This window comes from Branchiostoma lanceolatum, chromosome 3 (assembly GCF_035083965.1).
Source record: "Branchiostoma lanceolatum isolate klBraLanc5 chromosome 3, klBraLanc5.hap2, whole genome shotgun sequence".
NCBI lineage: Eukaryota > Metazoa > Chordata > Leptocardii > Amphioxiformes > Branchiostomatidae > Branchiostoma > Branchiostoma lanceolatum.
The window spans coordinates 9,726,903-9,754,246 of record NC_089724.1 but is presented as its reverse complement, the minus strand read 5'-3'; the positions used below and the strand labels follow the sequence as shown (position 1 = coordinate 9,754,246).

Here is a 27,344-nt window from a genome sequence, read left to right as displayed (position 1 = left end):
AAGGTGTGTTCAGCACCGAGGACAGATCTGTTTGGATCTGAGCATAGATAGTGTACACCACAAAGGACAGGTCTGTTGACCTTCGTGTGAGTAGTGTCAATTCAAGGTGTGCTTTAATGCTGATGATGAAATTGTACAGCAAATGACAGGACTATTGCTAATTTGTTTAGCACTTGTGACAGATAACGTTACAACTACTATGATGCGGATGGCATTCTGAATCAAGACAGGCCTACACTTTTCTTTCACTCAACTGCAGAACTTTGTCAACAAATCACTTAACATGAATCCAATATTCAGCAGTACTTTCTTTATTAGATAATGGACAAGACATTGGTTTACTGTGTTTACACATAGATGACAAACAACAGGTGTAACATAAAGATAATACATTTCGGATTCACATCATTACTTAAGCTTGCAGATAGTACATCAATAAGATCTTATCAACATGCAAAAACACTTTCTTTTTTAGTGAAAACCTGCAGTCAAGTCCTGTTACAAGAGCAACATGTAATACAAACACTGTTATCATAATGTGATCATACTTTGCCCTCACACGGAGAAGATATTTGTGTCTGTAGTCATGATGAATACCTACTGGAGATACCAAATTATGAATACATGTTCAATTATTTGTCTGTTATTTACAAATGCAGTTGCAGTTGGATATCACTTTCCCCTGCTAGCTTTCCTAAAGATCTACACAAGTCAGGGATTTCCTTATAACAAATGGTCACACTGCAATGTGCACAACATAGTTTTCCAGGGTATATATGCGTTCACTATTTTATTTTCTAAACCATGTCAAGGACTAATTGAATTTCAAATGATTCTGTTCCTTCTTTACAAAATTTGTTATTCATGTACCGGATTTGGAAATGTTAATAATTCAATTTTGGACACAGCATGCAAGAAAAGCACCGTCCAACCAAATGTCTGAACATAATACTAGTAATGCCTTACACATCAAAATTACATAGTACCATAACACATTGGCAAAAACAAGCACTGACTTACATCAGTCCACACAAACTTTGTGTCAAACATTCAGACGTTAAGACTTCACTCCTATCATGCACTGTTCACAAACATTCAACAGAGCGTACCTTAAATACTTGTATATTCCAATCCATGGTTCACTAATTCCTTACGTTAAAAACAGAGTACATGTACACGTTACTGTTTCACAGTCAGTTTTATTCATTAACATCGTTCCTTTTTTGTTGTAACATATTTACACCTTCATGTATTCACACTTACAAAACCTAGATCGATCTATCTTTTAGTAATAAAGTTCTATATCTTAACTACTCTGGTATCACTATTCAACATTTTGTCACAACTCAAACTAAAATACATTTCTACCTCACTGTGACTGCCTCAACAATTAAAAAAAGGCTAGTACATCTTTAAGTTTAGTAAATCTAATCATAAGTGTATAACAAACTGTGCAATCAGTACATAATAAATAGTTTACAATCTAGATGGTATTCTCAGTTTCTTCAATCTAATTATAACATTACTACAGCATTCATCATAGATTGAGTTGGAGAACAGCTTACCTTATGAAATAAAGATTGACATAGGCTTGAAGACGTTTCGTTTCCAAAGACTAAAAACACTTACATGTAAAAAAGGCACATAATTCCCAGCTATACCCTTCTTTTCATAAGAATGTTGAGGTACCGAGGCACTAGGAGGGTTTTAAGGCAGCCATATTTAGCCTGAGTGTCATCCTGTTTCAGTTCCAGGCTTTACCTTGTGAAGGTAAAGCCTGGAACTGAAACAGGATGACACTCAGGCTAAGCCATATTATCATTTACATAAAAACCATTAAAAAGTTAAAATCTTAAAATGTCCTACCATCTCAAATCTAACACATTAAAATGCTGCACAATGGCAAAAATAGATACAGCAGTAGACATTGAATATCCATCTTTATCTGTTCTTCTCATTGTACGTGTGCCTCAAATTTCCCCTTGTTCTAAAATTTGGGACTACCCATCTAAACCTTGTGTACCCATTTAAACCTTGAGTATGTTTTTTCTTCCAATTTTGACAAAGTGGAGACACCAATTAAATGAAAATGAGAAGAGCAAAGTTAGCTGACTCCCCTCTATCACTCTCATATAATCAGGCTATCAGCTATTAGGGCCTCTTCTGGACGCCCTACGCTAAGAAAACAAAGAAATTTGACGCCCACCTTTTGCAGGGGACACCCTGTTTCCCTGGTAATTACATACACAAGCACATGTGTCCATCCCCCCAACACACTGCCACTGTTGTTTTTTCTTCATACCAGACACTGGGACAGCATGAAAATTGATTGACATGCAAAGCTACTGGGTAATAGTGTTAATCTATAGTATAGAGCCCATTGGGGAAGTCTGCCCCCCTCCCAAATGTTTGGATGCCCTGTCTATAAATTCTAGCGAAAAGCCTGAATATAATGGAATAGTCTTAATTAGTGTTTGCTGCCAGCACATCACAAACTGGTGACGGTTGAGTCCACCACCATGATGGTGGGTTTGGGGGGGATGTGGGGCTGACTCAGCACCTTGCCACGCCTCTTCCCTCTGTGGTGCTGCTGAAGGTACGGTCCCCAGTCCGCAGGGGGTCTGATGATGGTGCGACCTTTGACCTGTAATGAAAGATTAGACATAGGCTAATCTCTGCAATAAAGTGGAAGTGATGTCAGATCAGTCAAGCTCAATGACGAGTTTATCTTCCACTGCTTAGGATAGATACATCTACATGTATGGGCGGCAGCATTGCAGGTTCTTTCTACTGGGCACATTCCTCTACAAATGTAGCTCTTTTCGGCCAGTAAAACAAAATCTGCCGCCTGGATTTTACCAAAAGGTTCAGCTCCAATGTGTGTATGTGCGTGTGTCTGGATGGTGTACAGCACCAAGGACAAGTCTGTTTGTGTGTGTGTATGGATTGTGCTTAGCTTCTGTTTGTGTGCATTTGTGTGGATGGTGTTCAGCACCAAGGACAGGTCTGTTTGTGTGTAGATGTTGTTCAGCACCGAGGACACATCTATTTGTGGATAGTGTGTATATTAGTGTGTTTGAAGTTTCTCCAATGAAATATTCCTCAGAAAAAGTATCACAATACTTACACAACATGCCAGACAGCAGTTGATGATGGCAACAATAGGAATGGGTGCCAGCTCTACCCCGACAATGAGCCATCCCATTATAACATGTCCCTCTGAGTACTTGTAGTTCTCAAAATACACCTCATTGGGCCACAGTAGGGACGTCCATAAAAGAGAACCCTGTAAGAAAAAAATGATGATATTGGAAGAAGTTGAAAAGTCATCTGGTATTATTGGTATCTACATGTATTGACTTTTCTGTCTAGAAGTTGAAGATCTGATTGTTTGAGTTAATCATAATTGGCCATTATGTAATTTACTGCATAGTTAATATCCATAGGCTATGCATTCAGCCAGCAACACATTGGCTAATTCCAAAATAAGTATTATGTACAAATATGGTTTCTCCTTTTGCATTGTTTGCTTCACTTGTATGCTTCAGTGTCCATACATGTATGTAGATATTTCCTGAAATCTCTATAAACAATAATCAACAGTTTGGAGGTACAGTGTAATAGAGAAGACTTGTAGAGAAAGTTCACTATCTTGACCATTCGATTTTGATATTAACACTGAATCTAGCTTAACCTTCTCCCTGCCGCCTTACTCTGTAACCAATAGGATCTAGGAAATTGGGTGCCAAATGGCTACTTCAGAGTGCTAAAGGTTAATTCTAAACATGACAGTTCAAAACCTTAATAGATCAAAAACAGAAACTAGGAAATAGATCCACCGATCAGTGCTGACACTCACCACGAGCATCAGGGGGATGGGTAGACACCAGCACACCTGACACACCACCGTCACTAACTTATTACAGCAGTAACAGCACGAATACTGCAGCATGTGGCTCAGGTCACGACCCCACCGATTGATCGCTGAAACACAGAAATCCACGTCCAAATCCATCATTTATCACAGGGCTCCAAATTCAAAATCTAGGTGCTGAGAAAGAATTTTAGGTGCATAACATGAAATAAAGTAGAATGTCAGCAAAGCATAATTACCAACCCTACTGTAATCTTATAGCTGACTTCAAACTTCTAAAGAAGTAGTACAACAAAGTACAACAAAGGTTTTATGGCTTTTTTTCTGATACTTGAACTTAAAGAATATTTTGTGTATTAGTGTACACTAGTATATGTTCCTTTACCCTATAGCCTAATATCTAGGTGTACTGGTGCCCCCAGTCAAAAATAAGGTGCACAGCTCCAATCTTGGGTGCACAAAAGTGCACATGCACCCAGTATTTTGAGCCGTCATCTCAACGAGTTCAACATTTCCTCAACTGTCAACAAAGTAAAGCAGATGAAAGAAGATTTTTCGGCACTTACCGTAGAACCATGAGATGCCGATGCTCTTCAGGAGGAGGATGGGGAGGATGACGAACCCAGAGGCCACAAAATTATCCAGCAGGTTATACAGGTACATGCCACCCTGGAGAACACAATAGAGATGGACAGTCTTAAAATGCCCTCAAATGAGGCATTTACGACATAGTCAGCCCAATGTAATTATATATGATTGTTATTGGATGGTTAGCTGATGATGCTGTCTTCTAATGCTGATAACACTTTTTATTGCTTGTGTTACTAAGTGTTTTACTGATAAGCATTTAGTCATGTCATGTTTAAAGCTAGCCTTAGCCAATTTAGCATTACTGAAGTGCATGTTTCATCATACAAGACACTAGGACAGCTTGATTGAGCTACTAGATAATTGATAAACTATTGAGTCCATTGGAGCATAAAATCTAATACCTGGGGTTTAGCCATTGTGTGTCAAGGTGTAAGGTGGTAATACAATGTTTCACATAAAACACTGTTGTGTAGAATGTTGGCATACTCCTGAAGGGTCACTGACCCAGAGGTTACTGACCTGTGCGACCAGAGGCAGTCCCAGCAGGAAGAAGAGGATGCAGCTGGTGAAGGTGAGCAGTAGATGGAGCAGCATGCGCCGGTTACACAGCCCACCTGTGCCGTTGTTGCCTGACGGGAACAGGTCCAGTAGAGACGTCACAATGGTCTCCACGATTACAAACTGCAGGATAAGAGAATGTGTTTTTAGAAAATAAATCCCATCAAAGCTTCTTGTTACAAACAAATCAGGACAGCCAAATCATAACATTTCTTCAATTATCTGTAAAAAGTTTCATCAAGGTGGAACAATTCAACATAGTTTTCTTGTACGCAACCTTATTTTTCTTCTCTACAAATATTTCAGTGCAAAGTAAACTTGTCCTATTGTGACAAAATTATGTCACTATAGGACAAGTTAAATACTTTGCACTGATGAAGTCAGCAGATCTAGACAATCTGTTGAAATGTCTGTAGAGAAGAAAAAATAAAGTTTAAGAAAACTGTGTTGAATTTTTTTCAATCAGTCTTCTCTCAGCTTAGCAGCAGGGCTGTCAGAGATGTACAGGATGTTGGCGTTGCGCTCTGAGGAAAGTGCATCCTCCTTCAGCAGGCCCGACTCGCTCGGTACATTACCTCCCACATTGGCCCTGCTCTTCTGGACCTTGATTTTGGCTACTGGTGACATCATCACCACCAAACAGCTTTCAGCCCGAATCAGAGGATAGCCACAAGCTCGTTTTGTAGAAATCCGCCAAGGTCGCTGGGACGCTATCAGCCAATCAGGTTACATCTTACATCGCTACTTTGGGTTCAGAACAAAATAACGGCTGTTTCTGCCAAATAAGGCTAATTATTCATAAGCAACTGTCAGTAATGTCACCAGTAGCGAGTCGGGCCTGCTGGAAGAGGATGAGGAAGGTGTTGCCTTTGTCTTTAAAATTGACAGTCATGACACCTGTTGTGATATCATTACCTGGCAGCTGAAGGCGAGAAGCAGCAGAGTCAGGTAGAACAGGATGGACCACAGGTAGGAGGCAGGCAGCATCCCCAGTACACGGGGGAACACAACAAACACCAGGTGGGGACCTGCAAGATAGCAGGAGGTGACGCTCGTTCTCATTTAAATGTACACATTTTGTAATCTCCGTTACCAATTGAAATAATACGTTCCTGGCATAAAGATATGCCAGATATAAGATGTCAAACTGTAGTTTTTATGATGACTTAAAACTTTTCTAGCTTTTAAAAACGGCAGTTGCGTACCTTATATGTGGCATATCTTAATGTCAGGAACGTCTTACTTTTAACGGTAATGGAGATTACATAATGTGAACATTTAAATGAGAACGTGAAGCAAAGACTAGAGAGGACGGCAGGAGTCGCTGCACATTCTTTTCTTAGGCCATGTTGATTTCACTATATGGATGACATCCACGCGTGCATTAATTTTTGTCCGTTTCTACACAAAAAAAAGTCTTTGGCCATACTGTAAATCGAAAGAGCAGCTGTGAAATGAGAAAATGCATGCTGTAAGTTGCGGAAAAAATTATTTCGAAAAAACGAATACTAATGTCGTAGAAAGCCAAAGTCAATTCCAAATTAAAGTCAAAGAAGTATTCAAAGTTTTGAAAAAACAAAAATGAGAACTTCATTTCGGTATATAATAATTTTGTGTGTTAAAGTTTTGTTTATTCTTCCTGATCATGTAGATTTCATAATAAAGACAACTTTTCTTTTTTTGGACATTCTTTTATTCGCACATTCACATCAATTTTGGGGCCCCTTGGGGATGTCATCCATATAATCAAATCAACATGGCTTTACAAACCGATCAATGCTGTGAAAAGCTGGAGGATAGAACTACTGGAAAATAAATTTTTATCCCCATCTATGAAGTGAGCACCTCCATTCACCATATTTGAAACACCAGGAAAAAGCTGGGTCAGCCTGAGAAGTGGCACGAAAGCAGAGTACACAAAGTGATTTGATTTTGCCCAAGACCCAATAAGTGTATCTGATTTCAAAACAATCAACAACAACAGCTGTGAAGGATTTTCAAGTAATTTCTAATCATACTTCCAATATTTCTTGCATTCAATGACATGTAATGTTAGGTACAAAAAAATCAATTCAGATTTGGGTTCCGAGAAACTTAATATATGAAATGTCAAGAAATAAAGAGAAGTCCCATGTTACCTGAAGACACTAGATTTTCTATGGGCTCATTCAACTGTTTGCCGAGGAAGCCCAGAAAGCCTGCAGACATGCACAGACACAGCATACCCACCAAAATGTTGGCAAACACAACCAGCACTGCGTCTCTGGACAGGAGAAATCAATATTTTGTGTTTTGAGAATGACAGATTAAAAAAAATTAGTCCACTAAACATGTTTTCATTCTAGTTTCTACAAAACAAGACTCTGCAAAAAGCATGCTAACACCACTGGTGTAACATCTGTGCTAGTCAAAGTTTCATCCAAAATACTGTCAATCAAGGCCATCGCATTTGTTTCTGGTGCCATTTTACAAAGTTTTGACAAGGAACAATGAATTTGCAAATTCAATACACTCTTGAGTTGCGGACAAAGTGGCCAAAGAAGCACTCTCCAAGGTACTGGATGTTCTGACAACCTTTCCTGCATTCATACAGAGGAATATGAGGCATGAAAAGTAAATATGATGTCCCTCCCTGACCTGACTGTGTTGTTGTGGAATCTGTTGTAGGAGCTGAGCGTGGTGTAACAACCACACCCCACACCCAGGGAGTAGATCACCTGCATCATAGCATCGACCCACAGGTCTGTCCGCTGGGGGAGGGAAGGGGTGGCAGAAGGAAAATTTGATTACACTTTTTCTCATCGTGTGACACACTGGACGTCACATTTTAACATAAAATATTATCTTAGGCCACACCAATTTAATTTCTTGGTTAACGGATTTTTGTTTAAAAAAAAAAAACATTTTAGAAAAAAATATCATGAAAACAGAAGACTGGCCATTAGCCTTCTGTTTTCATGAATTTTCTTTTTCTAAAATTTTCTCTTTTTTTGGAAAATAACAATTCATTAACCAAGAAATTAAATTGGTGTGGCCTTATGCTGTTGTATAGAAAATAAGGTAAGCCAGAAAGACAAAAAAATACAGGATGGTATGTCTCCACAATAATAAATGTTACAGAAGTATACTCCTAATTAGCCGACAGATGGTCTGTAGTTGCTCAGTGACATTGTAGTTGCTCAGTGACATTGAAAAGTGACTTGTATTCAGTTATCGAACAATTATATATGTATTGTTAGAGCTATAAAACTGAATGTATATAGTCACCAAGTAAAATTGTAACCAATCGCCCCAAATGAAAAGTGAACTGTTCATGTGTTGCACGCACACTTACATCAAAGCCTGCATACGGGTACGGAGTGACGTGATATATCAGTCCATCCACTGCCCCATCCAAGGACATGGCTCGAAACAACAGGAACACCAGAAGCACAAAGGGGATGGTTGTGGTCAGGTATGCAACCTAAACCATGAAACAACATGAATGTGTATATATGCCATTCTTTGTACAAGATTGGAAACATTTGGAGACTCATGACTACATGTGTAGTGTCTAGAGTACTGGAACTACACTCTGTACAAAAGAGACTTTTGTAGCCTTACTGATAATCTTTTCCTCTATAGTTAGAACCTTTGTCAAGGACTCAAGTGAATATTATGAACCTAGTTACAATCTGTGAGGTTTTTGTAAGTTATCCTTGTTTGTAGCCTGATTTGATATGATTTTCTAAGGCCACCCTTGGAAATCAGTACTCAGTTAACTAAAAGGACCACCCTAAAGATTCGCAAGGTCTGTTCTACGCACCTTTCCAGCAGACTTGATACCAAAAGCCAGCACCAGGAACACCATCAGCCAGGACAGGAACAGAAAACCAGCCAGACCTGGCTGTACCGCCCCCATGTTCTCCAGACCATCTGATATCTGCAGCAAATAATTCCTGGGGAAGTGAAGAGAGGGGGTCAATGTCAATGTTGTTTCGTCTCTTTTATCTCCAATCACTTGTATCTTTAACTAAATCATCATGCACTTGTTCATAAATACAGTTGTGGCAGTCTGTTTGAAATGAAAACTGAACTGGGAAAAACTTGAAAAGACATACTTTTGACTGACTCCACTTAGAATAAACAATGAAAGAGATCTTTATCGTACCTCCAATACTCTTCAGGGGCGGACTTTGTTGGACACTGTGTGTAGTTTTGCCAGTATCCTGTGCTGTCATCGTACCACATGAAGCCGGCCACTTCACGACAGCGCGTCGTGTTGGTGAGACCATAATCTGAAAATTACGTCAACAAATCAAGATATCTTCACAGAGAATGACAAACAGTAGAGGAAAGGTCTGAAAATGGTTGCAGAGCTGGCAAAAGTTGTGACTCTTTTATGACAGGCTATGCCAAGATTGATAGCTCAAATTACTCCTGGTAGGATACAGCTGTAGAAGTTGTCATCATGATCATCATAGTTTCAACATGTGAAGGGTTTGAATCAGGCTAAGTCTATACCCATTGAGTTGTATTCACCATTGCACTCCACAGTATTCCAGTAGTTGTCACAACGCATTATGTTCGGAAGATCTCGCAGACTGCCCACAAACAAGTAGTGTAGGATATACGCCATGCTGGTGTTTTGGTAAATCGCTAGGATGGACATCATAACAACAACTGCAAACCCAACACCTGTAACGGTAGAAACAACAGTGTTCAAAATTACAGTAAATACACAGTGATACTGAAGAGTTTTCAAAACAGCAGTATAAGAAGGCTAAGAAGATAAAGAAGAAGTAGAAGAAGACATAACCTTGATAACTCAATCAGTTTAAGATTTTGACTTTTCTATCAGCTCCACTATGAGTGAAGTTGCCACTAAACTGAAGGCTTTAAAATTACAAGTGCAAGACTATACTACAAAACACCTAAGAATGATCATAACTTATTGGCAAATAGTACATAGTAAGACTTAGACTGGGTTAGTGGGCACCATCCAATTACTACCGGGGCTCCTATTGGGAAGCGAGCATAGGCGCCCCAGCGAGCATAGGCGCCCCAGTAGTAATCAGATGACACCCAGGCTAAGTGAGATTAACCTTCTCCCTGCTGCCTAACTCTGTAACCAAGAGGGAATTGGGTGCCAAACAGCTACTTCGGAGTGCTAAAGGTTAAGAAGTTGGTGTACCGTGAAGGAGTGGGACTCCCCTCCATGCCCGAGGTGGACCCTGACTGGTGAACTGTCCCAGCGTCATCTCCAACAGAACCAGAGGGAAACCCAAGGTGAAGTGCATACCCAGCCACACTGCAAGAAACCCTCCTGGAAAACAATCACCACATGTCACATTATATACTACTTCTTTGCCTGCAAAGTAAGCAATACAAAGCATGGAGTCTTGTCAACCTTCCTAGCTATGCCATGAATGTGCACTATTGGATCTACACATCCAAGACAAACATTCCTTCTTGTACCAATACATACCTTACTGTTATGTTTTCACTAGTCTGATAATTCCACAAGCTACACGCTATGGATTTTCCAGATTTTTTCCTTGTAGGTAACTCTACCTTAAGATAAGGAAAATTAATCATAGATCCCCCTAGCACCTTTTAAAAAGCACATCATATGCATCTCAATGCAACTATGCTTCTTTGGTAGAGGTTCGTGCCCTCAGATATGGACTCCAACAGTGGCAGAGCTCAGGTGGTTCGGAATATAATTATCTGCACTCTCACTCAATAACTAGAGAGGAATCAGTGGGCTAGGAATTTTTTCTCTAGAGAGCACGGAACGTTCTGCCGTTGCAAGGCACTAGGCTGACGGAATCACGTGACTATGAGCACAGGTCAGAGTTCGTGCTGTGCATATAATTGAATAATTTAGGCTCTGCCCAAAAGCACACAATTATAATACTTGTTGGAGGCAAATGGTCTGGTAGTTAGGGTCATTGACTTCGAGTCTAAAGGTTTCTGGGTTCAAATCCCCAGTATGTTGTGCTCTAGTTATAATGAATATCTAGCGGAGGATTGCAACATTCTATCGGATAGGATGTAAAACTGAAGTTCTGGTGTTTGAGGAGAGCCACACTTTGAGCACCTTAACGAACCCGTCCAACCCAGTGTGAGTTAGTAGTTGATCAAATCTTACAGCCCAGTCTAATGCAGCTTGCACTTACTGTCCAAAAATGGTTTATACCTAAAGACTGTTTCCCGATTATTGTTTTCTGTTATGTTGTCTGCCATGCCAACAATCAGAAGTACTTCTGACCTCCGTGCCTGAAGCACAGCATGGGAAACCTCCACAGCTGTCCCAGCCCGGCCGCCCAGCCGATGGAGGTCAGGATCATCTCGCACTGGCACGTCCAGTTCCCGCGCTCCTTGTTCTCCTCCCCGCACCCGCAGCACGTGGCGGACGGCTCCTCGATCGGCTCGTCCATGATGAAGATTGGTCGCGTGGATTCCGTGATGTCGGAGGAGTCTGGGTTCTCCTCGGCAGGTTCCATCTTGCCGTTGTGCACTGCAGCGTCCGAGGCCTGGAGGAGACAGAAGCGATGTGAAGCGTTAGAAGTCGGAGAAAACATCTTTGTAAGTGGTAAGAGTCTGATATCAGAAAACAATTGTGGGAACCTGCAAAAACATCAGTCACTGAGATACAACTACATACTGCAGCATCCGAGGCCTGGAGGAGACAGAAGCGATGTGAAGCGTTAGAAGTCGCAAAAACATCTTTGTAAGTGGTAAGAGTTTAATATCACAAAACAATTGTGGGAACCAGCAAAAAGCATCAGTCACAGAGATACAACTACAGATACGAAAGCAATTGCTGCCAACTGCCTTCACAGATCCGAGACAGAAGCGATGTGGAGTGTTAGAAGTCACAGAAAACATCTTTGTAAGTGGTAAGAGTCTGATATCAGAAAACAAATGTGGCAACCTGCAAAAAACATCAGTCACAGAGATACAACTTAACAGAATACAAAGCATGCAGGCAACTGCCTTCACAGATCCATAGAAGCTGCAGGCTTGAGCCCAGAAGCGTTCTGCGTTCTTCCAAAGATGAAACGGTTCCCCCCTTGGCTATCTTGGCTTGCCAAGCTGATTGACATTTGGGTCATGTTATCTGCCTTGACAGGCACAGTAGGAAGCTTTGGATGGAAAACTACACCAGTGTCAGACCTCTGCATGAAGCTGATAGGATTTACATAGATGTTCTGCCACCATAAGGAATGCCAATTGAACTCAGGAAAAAAAAGCACAACAAAGTTCGGGTTCTGCTAGCATTATCTCATCTTAGTCATGTATAAACAAAATTGTAGTTCAGGCTACATGTATGTTATCTCTGCACAATTGTTGGTCTAACTCTAAATATGTATATCTGTATCTATATTGCAATTGGCCACAAAAGAAACCCAACTGGTGTAGCATACCAGCTCTGCAAGCAGTTGGCTCAGACTGTGGTGGGTCATAATTCATACTAGAGAAAACAATGAGTAAACAGATTTCAAAGAATATTATATATACAGTCCTGCCTATCTCCACTTGTAACAGAATTTGCTCCAACTTGAATACCTATTTGTGTGCTTTGTGCAACTTAAAAAAGGGACAATAAAACCTCTGAAAGAAGTAACTGCTCTAGCATGTGTGTAATTTGTTCACGATAAATTGAGCATGAAATCCATGGTGATTTGCTGGTTATTTCCCATTGTTCAGGCAGCATACACACATTGCACAGCTAAAAATAACAATTTTGGTCAACTAACAATACATGCAGTGATACTGTAAATGCTGAAGTGTTTGCAGTGGTTTTACGTTCGAAGTTTTCGCGGTGAACTTTCAGCGAAACTTGTTGCCCACCTATGACTGTAGCGCTACTATTGTTTCAACTGCGAAATAAAAACACACGAACTTAAATGCATTTACAGTATCCTAGATTCCTACTAAAGTCTGCACAGCCTGACCACATAACAGTGACAGGTACGGTGTTTGTCAACAATACGGTACTTGACCCTTGGCTTCTTGTTACCACACTGCTGCATCACACAACTGCCAACTTGTTATTCTCAAAACTTACAATGTAGTGGTACATGTACCAGACTTTCTGGTCAAAGAAAATACATGGCAATAGAAGTAGGTTATGAAGTTTTGTCTGTCATAGCTTTTACATCTAACCGTATACATGTCAAACAATAATCAAAATTTTCATCGTAGGTGTTCTAATGTTAACCATCTTTCCTCCTCCAAGCTATTACTGGACAGTCCCTACAAGTAGTGAAATTGGAATCACTTGTATGCTGCTGTTAGAGGTCACTTGGGGTCACTGCTGGGCTGATAGACTATTCCCAAAAGTCCCTTTGTCAATGAGATAGTCATGGGAGATATGTACCCATTTATAGGTATCCAATGTTCCTGGTATCTGGTTCTTCTTTGTCTATATTTACATGTACTTTATCTAGGATCTACAAGTTTGGACACAACTTATAATAGCTTATTACAGGTATGTAGAACCCACAAATTGACAAAATTGAAGTTGGCAACTACTGTAACATCTACATGTACTAACATAATTCCACAAGGGTACATATGGTAATTCTGCCAACCTGTAAAGATACACCCAAACAGATCTCCAATCCAACGTCCCCAAGTACAATGCACTTTTGTATGAAAAATTATCTAAACTGTGCATACCTGAGGTGCTGCACTAGAGATCTCTCAAACCTACTGTTTTTCAAAGTGGCAGATTTTTGTAACCCGGCAGATTAATGTTATGGAGGTTACATGTCGAAACCCGTATTTTTCATAATATCAGTCTGTACATGATACACAGGAGCTTGATAAATGATTTTGCCTTTCTTCATAAGCTTAGATATTACTATTAGAGAAAGACAGGCATGTGGAGAAACTAACAGTAACAAGGTGGACTAGTAGGCCATTAGGCCCAGCTAGCTTCATTTTTCCACAGCTCTTTGCAATACGTTATGAACATCCACATTTAGGTCCTTTCATTTAAAAGTATATAAAACCTACTTACCATATTGTTTCCCACAAAAATAGGTTTTCCTTCTTTATATGTGAAACAGATTTCTGTCTCATCCGGGGCAACCAAACCGGCCTTATTTAGGTGTAGCATAGATAGAGACTGGTTTACATGGGTATGTACTAAACACCACAGGAAGACATTAGCCGATAAGAATAAGAATAGGGATAATCTGATTCAGAACTGACAGCTGTTGCAAGGATTTACTGAGAATACTAAAGACTCCATCTTTCCTTTCAAGCCATTATGCGTACAAAATGGGGAACGTTAAAGAAGATATTAGCTGAGCTATTCGACAGCAAAATTCTAAAGTCTCTCAAACTCACACTGGCACAGTGACTGTGCCATTTTTGCTTTGTGATACCAGAATTATGATGCCCGATGAATGTGATCTAGAGGCTATTGCAGAAAAAAGAGGGGCACAATGGCAATTGCAAAATAGCCCATATACCATTATTATGTACTCCATTGTCTAAAATGGTCAGATATTTCATATCTAATATAAGACTATGATGATTGTGAAAGGAGCTTTTTTTTATCTGTATATATTTCTCCTTTTCATTCCCAGCCCCTCCCACTTTGTGGTCCAGCTCCAATACAAACAATGAGCTTTTGAAATCTGTATACTATAGGTTTTAATTAATATATAAGTTGAACTGACAAAAATTCATGCAACTGCAACAAGCCTAGACAAGAAGAAATCTCAGAGTCAAAATTTCTGGAATTTATTATTCAGTGAGCCTTCTCCAATGCTTTTCAATCTAGCTTGGAACTTCATAAGATGTGTACAACTACAAGGCCAAGAAATATTGTGTTCATGTCAACATCAGCAGCAGCTCTTATGCATTTCACAAGGGAATCTCTGTGCCTTTGAAATTTCATCTCTGGCCGATGTACAAAGAAGTTACTGTGCATATTGCCACGGGGTCCGTTTCAAACCGCATCTCTGAATTAGATCAATTTGGTTCATCATCACATGTACAGCACCAGAAATGAAAGCCAATTTGTAAGTCCTTCATATTCTATCCAGTTGATCTGTTTCTTGGAAGAAACGGAGGCCACTGAAAGGCTGCTGCTTTTGTCAGGTACAAACTACAAAGCCGCACTGTTACCACTGAGAAAAGGGGAATTCCCAAGTAGGGATGAATTCACAGTTCAATATGTTACTCCAGAAGAATATTTTATATCATGCAATCAATCAATCAAACAAACATAAAATAAGTCCCTCTTACATTTGCAATATCAAATTATTAGGTAAATGTTCCTTTTATTCTTGGAGGAGTGCAAATAACATTTTCAACATATCTATAATACTATTTCTTGGGACCTACCTACAAACAGCAGTTCTAGTGCGACTGAAGGCAAGACTGTTTTCATCTGTGCCACTCAATAATCCAACAATTTCTATATCAAAAACTGAAACCTTTCATCATACAATGTATATACAGTAAAACACCAAAGGTCTGCTAAAAATTACACTTAAGGAAAAAAATAATCACAGAAATCAGAATTTGTGACCAAATGACTATCTGTGACCGATGAAGACCAAAGAGATCTAGGATCTCATTATTACTTGTACTGCAGCTTATATTCCAAACGGTATATCGTAAATATAAGGTGGTTTGTAGTAGACAATATGCTCGAGTTTAAACATTACCACAACCATCTCTGAAAAGTTGTTCATAAGATTTACAATACATTTTTCCAAACGTATCTTCGCTATAGCATTAATTCTACGCATCACTGAAAAAAGAAAAACCTTTGTGACTTTCCCCACGCTAGGCCCTCTTGTCAGCAGCCTGCATGTTTAACACAACCCATTCATGCGTGAAGCCAGACTGCTGAATTTCTGAGGCATTCAACACAGCTAAATACATACAAGGGACCCTGAGCCCTACTGGGGCATGACCAGGGCATTTCATTTATAAGGGGAAAAGCCTGGCTTGGTTCAAGTACAAGGAAGCCATTGTTTGTTTCCTGTGGATCTGTGAAGGCTAGATCTGCTTTACATCCTTCCAGAAATCTTTTAACAGCTTCTTTCAACTGTAACAACAAAAAAACTGTCTGCAACAGTAACTACGGCTTACGACATTTTCTTCCAACTTTGCATTTGCATATGGCAATATGAAATTTATCTTATTATGATTTCCAGGTAAGATGTCTAACCAATATGGATGGGTTATCAGAATTTACCGTATTCAAATCAGGGGTCAAGAGAAAAAGTATTCAAATCAGGGGTCAAGAGAAAAAATAACACAACGTAAGTGACAACCTTAATTGCTATTAAGGTGCCCTCCCTGTGAGCTAAGAAACTGTGAATGTCAGGAATGTAAACTATATTAATTGAAACCTGATACGTCAACAATACAGTAGCTAATGCTGTAATCTCTCACTTATACTAGCAACAAATGTGCAAATCATGGTTCAATAAAAGATACCAAACTGAATATTTTTGGTGAACAATATTTGAGAACACATCCCTGAGAAAAGGCCACAATATGACCAAAACATTCTGCTCTGGCCAAGAAATTTCAAGACATGTATATATGCTCCATGTTATAACGTAATCCATGTCTGAGATGATGCTAGAAGACATCATCCGAATATGTTTGGAAGTGAGAAAGTCTGTTCAACTCAGTCTGGCCTTAGAGTGTTAATCTTGTGTCTCGCTTCTTGCAAAACATCTTTTTTCAATCTTGTGGGTTAGTAAGGGTAGATCTGGGTCAAGTGAGCTGGGACTGGGGTAAACCTTCTTCCCAAGACGTAAACACAGCATTAACCAGGGGCTGACAGCGAGACTCTGGTACAAACATGGGTAGAGGACAGGTTAGTTCACAAACAGAAACTGGTTACTGTAGATGCAGAAATGTTTGCGGTGGTTTTATGTTTGCGGTTCTCGCTGCGACCGTTTCACCGTAAACATAAACCCACCGCAAACATTTTTGTCCAATACTGTAGCAGTATGTGACTATAGTGCTGCCACGAACTTAAACCCACCGCAAACACTCCATTTTCTCTTTAGCGCGAAAAAAAAACCATGCGAAGTTAAATGCATTTACAGTACTTCCCCTTAGAATTAGAAGTAAAAACAACCTGTATCACACAAGTTAAACTGATCCAGGTGAGGAGATTCTTAAAGAAGAGAAAATAAGAATTTTTATTACTGAGAAGAGCAGCTGGTAAAACAAAAATCTACAAGTTTCTAGATATCTGGATTTAACATATATCAATCATCAATTCATGGACAAGAATGGAATACTAGCATTCTCATACCTTTGGCAGCGCAGAATTTACCCCATCAAAATCCTTACTCACCAAAAGCACTGACACTACAAGAATTGACCCTCACTTTGTGTGTACATTTTCCGTGTGTGGCCTCCATAGGAAGCTATTGATTTGAATGGGATTTTGTTTCTATCTATGTTATTGTTAGCAGTTCCAAGAGTTTGTGGTGGGACCAAAATAAACAAGTGGCAGACATCCACCTTTGTCTGCATTCCAGAGTGTTTCCATACACTACACAGTGAAGAGTGACATAGAACTGAGGTAGACTCTGTGTTGTGTATAGGCTAGATTGGAATCACACAGGAAGCAAAAATTCCAAACAATATGCTGCTCTAAAAAAAGTGTGAAGGAGACAAGTTGCATAAGTTTGGTTTACTAGCTTTATGAACCTTATGGATAATCTCCAAGCAGATGTAGAAAGGCTCGTTTCTCAAGCTCTCTGTTCTATGGAGCAGCAGGCCTTTCTACAGCTGCTCAGAGATCATTGGCAAATTGCAGTACGGGATGAAAAGAAAGTGTGGTGCACACTGAAACGCATGGGGCGAGTAGTGCAGTCTCCTGGCTCCCGGGAATCGAACCCGGGCCGCTAGCAAAGCCCAACATGCTTTCCACTAGGCTAAAAGTCTGGACCAGTTAGACTGCATGGTCAGTAAGTGGCGCTTGAACCACACTGTCACAACAATTCTAGACTATCTTTGCCATATTGACTGTTCTTAGACAGACGACGTGTTGCTAATGCAGAAAAGTAATTGTGCTGATAGCCACCAGATTCAACAGGTGGACACTTTCATCTACAATTGGTTCTAATACATATCGTTCACACCTGGTGGAAATGATGACAAGAAAGGGCCTGGGGAAATCAGTAGGATTGAGTCCATTAACCTGATTGTGTCCAGTGGAGTAACTCTTTACATTTCCACTGATCAAAGTCAAGCGCAAGAAACGTTGTAATGGACAACATAGAAAAGTGTCAAATTTATTTTTCCTGGTGTTAGGCGTTTTAGGAGTGATGATTCAGTATGTGCACACAATTTTCAACATGTGCAAATCGGGCAAGTGCATGTCCTACCATACTGTCATGATTGGGGCAGTGCGATTTTTCCATGGCTGCAATTTTTCCATGGGTAGATGTTGGTAGATATCTGTCCACAAGCCTGACTTCGCTCCTAACGGCTCGCCCATTGACCAACCCTAGAAGCTTGTCAGATGCCCATAAAGCTATAACTTACAAGCTGAACCTAGCCTTCCAAATATTGGTTTTGATACAGTAATATGCAAACATCATGAGCCGTCCCAGCAAGTATCACTGACAGATATTTTTACTGAAAAATAAACGCATTGAAAAATGTCATTCAAATTTTGGACAGTGAAAAGTTGGTTCGGGCGAGTAGACTTTTTATGTGAGTGAATTTTTTAGAACTTCTACAACCCTGCCACCTCTCTGACATATAAACTGGACAGAGGGCATGTATGAAGGGGTCTAATCTAATCTACTCTGACAGCAAGGTTAAAGGTTTTGGATCAATTTGACCACTAGATGCATGAATATGCTTGGAATGTGACATGATAAAAACATTAAGGGTTGTTCTGAATTTAGTGTAAAGCGTTGTCGGCACCCCCCATGCAGACCCTCTCATATCTCTGGTTTCTTTATACATTTATGGTATGAGGTGATACATTTCTCAACAACTGCTACACATTTGATATGGTCTTGACTGTTGTTGATGTCTAATTGATATGTATAGAAGGCTGACATACAATGTATCTGATGTCCTCAGTAAGGTCTATCTAGTGACAGACAGTAGAAAACAGGCGATGACACCAATCACATGTTACTGCAACTGTGTGACCATCGTGACAGATAAAAACCACATGGTAGTAGCCAAAATACAGATAACTTATCACATGAGGATTAGAGAAGATCCCTCTTCTATTCTTGAATGGGTTAATTAAGTCTCTGTATGTGTACCAATCCCTCCAGATCTGCCACATTATTTTTGATAGAATCCACTGTTTCCCCTGCCAAATATGGCAAAAAACATGCCAATAGACCAGATCTGTCTCCTGGACCCATTCCTCCATCCTGGGATGGAGATCTGCTTGTTGGGACTGACAAAAAGTTCACCCAGAAAAATTTGAACTTCACAACATGAAATTGAAGGAACTGTGTTTTCATAAGCATAAAATGACATATTGAACGATGAAAATTAACAACATTGGCTCCAAAAAATGTGTGGGACTGAGAATATTTTTAAGCTGGAGACATTAATGTATTCAACTGTGTTTAGCTGTTCATTTATCTGTTTAATATGCTAGCAACTGCTTTTCTTAAGTTGAAATTTTAAATATTTTCTTGGTCCTCTCTCTTATCATTTTAATAGTCATTCCTCCATGTATCAAATCTTTGTTGACCCAACAAAAATTTCAAGCATATTTCCTTTGCTGACCCTCAGAACACATGGTAAATCCCCTTGCCATGTCTGCTGTACACTGGAAAGGAAAACTTGGCAACCATGATCACATTTTAAAGATTTTCACAAGTACACACCAAATACATGTACTTCCTTTACAAGTTACGTCAAGTTCAGTGCGATTTCTTTTCTGCGCAAAGGTTTGGAGTAGGTCTATTTAAGATCTTCTTCCCAGGGTCATATTTTAAAGACGCTGTGAGTTTGAAGTCTAAGAAAAATGACAGGCTAGCGTGTAAGTGGAGGAAATGTGACTTGGTATGTTCCTTTCAGCAAATATCTCAGGCTAGTTCCAAACCGTGGAAATGTCCCCGCCCCTCCTTAACTGTTGACACAAGTAAGGCTGGGATCACTCCATTAAATCAGGTCACGTTCAAAGTCGCCAGCAGGCACCGTTACCACCCTTAGGGACCCAGCACAAGAGAGGGGCGAATTTTCCGGACATGCCGACACCAAGGTCGTGGCAGGCCCGTTCAGCGTGTAATTTGGTCGCCTTTGTTTTTGTGGGTGTACGAAAACCAACTGTTGCGCTTTTTGTATACAGTGAGCAGCACGTTGTTGTGAAAATAATTATAAGACAGCCGCTTATTCAACATCAAACAAACCAAATATCTCTACAAACTTGTGATCACGTTGTTCAACAACTTACCTGGCCCAAATCTTTCCCGTTCTCGGCTTGATCGTGGTGCTCCTCCATCTCGATCGCCGAGGTCTCCATTTTGAGTGAGTTCGGGAAATAGGCGATTTTCTTCCTCCCGTTTTCCTCACGCCTTCTTCCTGGAAGACCCGCCCGACTGTCCTGTGCCCCACTGCGAAGTTCTACACGCCGTGTAAACGCTGCGTCAGTTCAGGGTCAAAGTCAAAGGCGTAAGAGACAGGGGCGTCCGTTATCTGTGCTTCACTGTGGCACACTCCCAGCACCAGAGGCCTTCCTTCCTCCAGCCGGAAACCGGGACAGCCAGCAAAGTAAGGCCAGATGGAAATAATATTTCGGTGGGGGCGGTTCGTTAACTCCATCGGTGGAGGCGTCGCGGTCTACAGGGGCTGCTTCTTATCCCACTTTATTTTCCTTTCTCTCTTTTCCTTTTCGTTCCTTGTTGCTGTTCTGCTTTCTTTTCTAATGTACATATTTTTCACTCATCATTCCTTTTCTTTGTACTTCGCCATTTCTTTCAGTTCTCTCCCTTTTCTCTGCCTTGAAAGTAAAATAAATCTTTACTGAACTTCCTTGCTTCTACGGTATCACGTACAAAAAAAGGACGCGTGCGCGCGTTTCCGATAGAAAGTCACGAGCGAAGATAAAACTACAAAGAAACATGCCGACAGTTCCTAGTATTTTATAATCTGTTGTGAGGGAGTGTCAGCTGAATTAAAGAACATGACAGAAACTTTCCAATATCGCCATGATTTGGAGATACTAAAGGCGTCAATGGCGTTGTGGGGAAAACTGGCCCAGCGCCCAGTATGTAGCGAGATAAAGTGTGCCAGCTCTACCTCAAGCACAGGACCCGTTTGTTCGAAGATAAAAGTAAAAGCATGACTTCATTAAGTTCATTTCCAGTTGACTGGTCGTAAACGGTACAAGTAAAGGAAACAGCTCGATATCTATCTCCATCAGACGCAGGGTGTGTCGAAACTATTATCGGGTTATTCGCGTTGTTGATGTGTGATCACTACATGATGTCTATCTTCTGTATTTAACCTCCTTTGTCTATGCCAGAAAATTGAGACATGCATTGAAAATTGAGTAGTGCTGCATACCTAAACTTATGTTCAGGTTCAGGTCCGGATTCAAGTCCAGGGGTTCAGGTTCAGGTCCGGACTTATAAATCCGGATTTGAAACCGTGGCGTGTGGATACGTGTTAAATGTTGACATCAAGTTGACATTCAAATTGAAAAAATATACATACAGTCAGTAGTTAACACAAAAGCTGAGTAATAAGCACAAAAACAACGTTTTCGTCTTTTTCCAGTGCAAATTTCACGATCTAAGGTTTTAACGTTTAGATGGTTTTGAACAAAAAGGAGAATATAAGCGAGAGATACTTTTTTGCAAGTCCGGACTTGGTTCCTGACGTTTAGGTTTTTGTTGGACTTGGACCTAAACATTTTTAGAAGTCCAGTTTATAATTAGGTCCGGAGTTTAGGTATGCAGCACAACCTCAGAGTAATTAACACTATTTGAGAGTTTTAGTTCCGCCTTTATATAGCCTCTACCAGGCTCCGTGGATCGCTGGGAAAATAGTAGAAGTCGGCCAAATAGAGTGAACAGTACGCCAAGGGTACTCCGCGTATTCACGTGACGTCATCACCCCTGCCCTCCGTGGGCGGCCATGTTGGTGCTCACCCTGCAGCGAAGTTTTTCGGTGTCCGACGGTCTCTAAATTTCCAAGGAATGCGAAGTCGTCTGATCACTGTTTTATTATATGCAAAGAGTCTCCAGCCCCACATCCTTTTCGCTACAAAATCCAATTTCACCTACTGGAAATGACCCATTATCGACGAGCGAGGAAATGTTTTCCCCAGCTGCCTACAAACATGGCCGCTAAACTGTTTACAGAGTACGCATAAAATCAGTTCACAGCATACAAGTGTTCCAAGGCCTGCAACCACGTAGTACAGTGTCTTGAGTGTCGTGAAAAATTTTGTTGACAGGGAGTACGTTATGATCGGGAAAGTTCGACGTTGAAAGACCCCCCAGTTTACGAACGTTTCTCAAGCAACGGCTACACGGTGCCGCCACTGTGTTACACAACGGGCCTGTAATGGGTAAGGGGAAAACCCTGTATAGGTACCCGTACCCGTATAGGTACCCGTATGGGTATACCGGTATACCCCATTTGGGGCCCCAACAAGCCAGGAAACACGCTATGACGGCCGCCATATGGGGCACCCAGAACGGCTGTTTTGTTACGGTCTCCACATTGATAGAAGACACAAACAGTTGACTATACTAGGTCAGAAAAAAGCTGAACAATCATATTTTACGATCTTTTGATTTCTATGAAGGATGGAGGTTTGTAAAATATGGAATTTGCGAAGTTCGTACACAGTGCTCGGGTATACACTGGAAACATGTCGGGAACACATAGTCACAATTCTCTGGGAATGTATCGGGAAACGTTAACAGTTGTCCTCCGGATTTTTAATAGGCTGGTCGGAGCACCATCGGTGTTGCATCGGTCGATGTACATTTCCCGACATACACACGGTGATTTTTCGATGGTCTCGAAATTCCTGATAAGAAACCCATGTTTCCCGACAAATTTGTCGGTAATACGTCGTTTCTTTTTCCCACAGACTTCCGATGCCTGTCGTCAAGGCAACAAGTAACAAACACGGCGAGGGGACTCCCCGGCTTGGATGAAACTATGGCAACGGCGTTGATTGACGGGTAGCCGCGGTACTGGTTACCATGGACACTGCATGATTGACAGCCGAGAGACAAGCACATGATCGTCGCGGCACGCAGCTTAATAAAAAGGAAACTTCAGACGATAATCGATCAGCTGTTCTCCAGCACCATATTTGATATTTACGGATGTTAACTTTTATTGCTTGGTTAAAAGACTTAGTTTGTACGTAGTTTGTAGTAGAACGTGCCGAACTCGCTGTACTGTTTGTTTTGTCAATAAAGCTTTTATTGCAACCGGCAAAAAAAAGATATTAAAAGGAACGATATTTCTGTAGAATTCTGTAATCGGCAAGTATGGGAAGCATAGTTAAGATATTATAAACGAGGAAACATCGATAAGTTCTCAATAACCAAGGAAATTCATTTAAAGGACGCGGAAGTATAAACCCGGAATCGAACCTACAGCTCGCGGCGCCGTACGGCAGCCATTTGTTCGCAAACGCAAGCGGCGTATCGCGGTGAGCTAAATATTGCGGCGAGGTAACAATACCTTCAAACCACTTTAATACAAACGGCCCATCACGTGGGGTTCCACAGCTGCAGTCCGTAATGACTATACTTGCATTGTTCTACGGTCGAACGTTACGTGTTTCTGTTTGTTTTGTTCAATTCTATTCTAACATGTCACACATTTCGTTTCATTAATAAATATCAGCTGGTCGTCGTTCGCTAACAAAGTGATAATATGAACAATTGACGCGATTTTTTTTAACAGACGATAAGTGCTCATATCATATACACGATCTAACGAGCGTAATTTGAATAGCGCTGATAGCTCACCTGGTAGTGTTGTTGTCCATCAATCCTAACCAGGCAAGATTTACAGGTTCGAGCCCATCGATTCATTTCTATGTTTTATTTTTCACTGTTACAGTCAACATGTCTTTAATTTATTTTTATCTTTTATGATGTTATGTTTATATTACCATGTTTGATGTTTTGTTATTCTTAATTTTTTTTTACATCCACCTCTATCTGCTTCCTTGATGAAGGCCTCCGGTCTCTGGGTGTTGTCCTTGCACTTCTACTAGTTGACTCGTCGTTTTGTTCTGACGGCGTCTTTGCCAACGCTAACAAAGCACGTGAGCCATCATCATACATCTTTCCTAGCCTAGTTGGGACACTGGAAAAGAAAAAAAAATGGTTGTTACATGTACTTACAATTGGAAACAAAAGCGATGCATTTTTATTGAAACTAGAAAACATCCCAACAGTTTGTGAACAAACGTTCTTTTTTAATTTTTCGTGGAGCCGTCAACTTCTAATGGCCCAAATCGCTGCACTTTGCGCGGAAATATGCGCTGATTTTTGCGCTACTTAGTGCTTGCAATTGGTTTAACTGTGGCAAGAATCACCAGTAAGACTGGGAGGAATATTTCAATATTCCATAATCATATTCGTTAAATGAAAATAAATTGACAATATAATTCCGAATCCCATAGTCAGTCCATAGTCACTAGTCAAGTCGCAGCATGTTTTTGAACGTTACAAATAAAGGCGCTTATCCAGTGCGAGATTCAGTTAAAGTAATGCAATGTTTGAAAAAACCTTATTGATATAACCATCATAACACCCTGGTTACCATCTAGGAGTACTAAATTAAGGCAATACGTTTCTTCTCAGTAGTCATTCGTTTCTCAGTAGTCCTTCGTTTGCCGTCGGTGACAAGAAATGTATACGGGCAAGACGAAAGTTTCGGATGCTGGACAACTGAGCTGCATCGACAAAGTTCGTTATCTCTTTTAATGTTTGCAACTTTCATTTCGTAGTTTGATTGTATTTCCTGATTTCTTTCAGCAATTTACATTATCATATTATTTCAGTATTTCTTCTCTTGTTAACATACTGCGTATCAAATTACCGTGGTCCGGAAAAATGCAGCCGATGGTGGTTAATCCGTCTCGATGCTCGAACTCCTGTGGACCAGCTTCAAGTTCAATGCTTTGATTACTGTTATTTTGTTAATAAAATATAATCCGTGAAAATTTAATGTGAGTTCCTGTTAGCTTTCCGAACTTGTTAGTTCCTGGGAACGTCAGGTGTTAGTGACATGAAACAAACAGTTGGAAAAAACCAACACCGAAACAAATCAATACGAAAGCAAACTGAACGGGAACAAAAGGAATAAATTAATGAACAAATGTCTTTTCATTAAGATGAATCGATCTGTCCGGAAAGTCCGTCCCCATCCTCAAGCACGGCCGGTATAACTAGCACGCCGGTTGTCACGAATCTGAAAAGACGAATATGGAATACATGAGATCTAGCTATATACAGCATAATGTGGCGGTCAGCTATCCACGAATAACAATAGCGGTGGAGTTTTTAAAAAAGGACCCCAAACAAAATTATCTACCAACACAGTAATCATACAATGACCTGGTTTGCCTTTTGACGAAAATACATCAAGGAAAATTTACGGTAATTAGAAAACAATGGAAAAAATGTTTAACTCGTCCGACGAGATATTGCTACAATATCGTAATAATCGGGACCTGACACACATCATGACCGCGAGTGACCTCTTGCGTGAAAACCGACACATGCCCGACATTCGTCGGTAATATATACGAAGGCTATCGGGAAAGTAACGGGCGAACTCCATTGATTTGGTCTGATTTCTGGATCTGTATCGGGTTCAACATCGGTAAAAGCTGCAGTGAAAAACCGACAGAAATCTGGTACTATTCCGTTACCAATACGACTAGCCGTGGCGACTAACGAAGGGTGTTTTGGCTTGATATTACTCTTATATCCGACCTCCCCGAGCACTGTGGAACGTGCGAGCACCGATCTCGGAGACTTTTCAACTAAAACCCGCTCTGAAAAGAAATAGAAAAAACACCAAAACTATCAATCTTCCCGCTCTTCATTATCTTCAGATGCAATACTCATGATCTGTTTGGCTGGAGCTGCCAGTAAACCTGCGTAAAACCTACAGGAAATGCCGTTCTCGATGCACGGAAGGTCTGCCATGGCACATGTGCGAATTAGCCGCTTAGACAGAAAGTAACCACTTATTGCGACACAAAGATTACGGCCATTCGGCGTGATTTGTCTGAAAATGCATTGCTCGGTCTCTGTCTTTAGCGTGAGGCGTTTGCTGTAGGTTTCAGAACGGGTTTACTTGAAAGGTCTCCGAGATCGGTGCTCGCACGTTCTGACAGCCGCTCCGTACAAACTAAGCAACTTCGCAAATTCCGTATATTCCAAACCTCCGTCCTTCATAGAAATCAAAAGATCGTAAAATATGATTGTTCAGCTATTTTCTGACCGAGTATAGTCAACTGTTTGTGTCTAACTGTATATCAATGTGGAGACCGTAAAAAAACAGCCGTTCTGGGTGCCCCGTATGGCGGCCGTCATGGCGTGTTTCCTGGCTTGCTGGGGCCCCAAATGGGGTATACCGGTATACCTATACAGGTATACGGGTACGGGTACTACCTATACAGGGTTTTCCCCCTACCCGCCTGTAATTTGCTTTTCGACCAGATACAAAGGTTTCCATACACTCACGTTGATTCTCAAACTTCAACTATTTAGATCCGCTGTTCGTATGTCAGAAATCCACTTTTGTTTCAGTCGTTAGTCCCTTCGTATGTTCCCTTACCTACACGAGAAACGCCAAACCAATCTTACTGTTACCCGATCAGTGTGTGCTTTATCAGTCCCAATCAAACATCTGACCACGAGGCAAAACACCATGATTGTGAGACAAAACGTTTCGAAGGGAAATTGTGAATGGCGTAGAAAAAATCTGCTATTTATACGGAGAGTTCCATAGGGCTCCACTACCAAGTGAGCACCAACATGGCCGCCAGTGCTCGTTGCTAGGGGGAGGGTCACGTGACTGAATACGCCCTATAGCCTAGTAGAGGCTAGTTCCGCCTTGCCGTCGTCTCAAGATAGATCGCTTTAATTCTAGACTTGAATCCAGGCGATTGGTGGCTATCAACTGGTACGATATGAATCAATCCTTTATCATCTTTAAGAATTACGTGTTGCAAAGTTAACGTTATAATTACATATTCTTGATTTGATTGGCAATGTTCGGTTTTAGCTTGGAGGAGGTTCTTTGTTTAGATTCTTATTCACTGAGTTTACCGTTGAAATATCACGAGGGTATTTTGTTA

General features: G+C 40.7%; 1 protein-coding gene across 1 annotated transcript; it reads right to left on the bottom strand.

Annotated features, from left to right (window-relative positions):
* Positions 1 to 295: 295 nt before the first annotated feature.
* LOC136430116 (sodium- and chloride-dependent glycine transporter 1-like) lies at positions 296 to 20,784 on the bottom strand. Its single transcript, XM_066420432.1, has 15 exons — positions 20,445 to 20,784; positions 11,277 to 11,541; positions 10,197 to 10,328; positions 9,545 to 9,700; positions 9,174 to 9,300; positions 8,829 to 8,961; positions 8,358 to 8,486; positions 7,661 to 7,773; positions 7,162 to 7,286; positions 5,939 to 6,051; positions 4,985 to 5,146; positions 4,441 to 4,543; positions 3,860 to 3,984; positions 3,128 to 3,286; positions 296 to 2,644 (listed from the first exon to the last, which is right to left on the bottom strand). The coding sequence occupies exons 1-15, from the start codon at positions 20,511 to 20,513 to the stop codon at positions 2,489 to 2,491; spliced, it is 2,067 nt and encodes a 688-aa protein (XP_066276529.1). The 5' UTR covers positions 20,514 to 20,784; the 3' UTR covers positions 296 to 2,488.
* Positions 20,785 to 27,344: the final 6,560 nt, after the last annotated feature.

Excerpts from the sequence above, each read along its gene's own strand:
- LOC136430116 (XM_066420432.1), bottom strand. The coding sequence starts at position 20,513 with ATGGAGACCTCGGCGATCGAGATGGAGGAGCACCACGATCAAGCCGAG. Across the intron at positions 7,774-8,357 it reads ACCCGTATGCAGGCTTTGAT|CGGACAGACCTGTGGGTCGA; the intron begins GTAAGTGTGCGT and ends TCCCTCCCCCAG. Across the intron at positions 3,985-4,440 it reads CGGCATCTCATGGTTCTACG|CGATCAATCGGTGGGGTCGT; the intron begins GTAAGTGCCGAA and ends TCTGTGTTTCAG.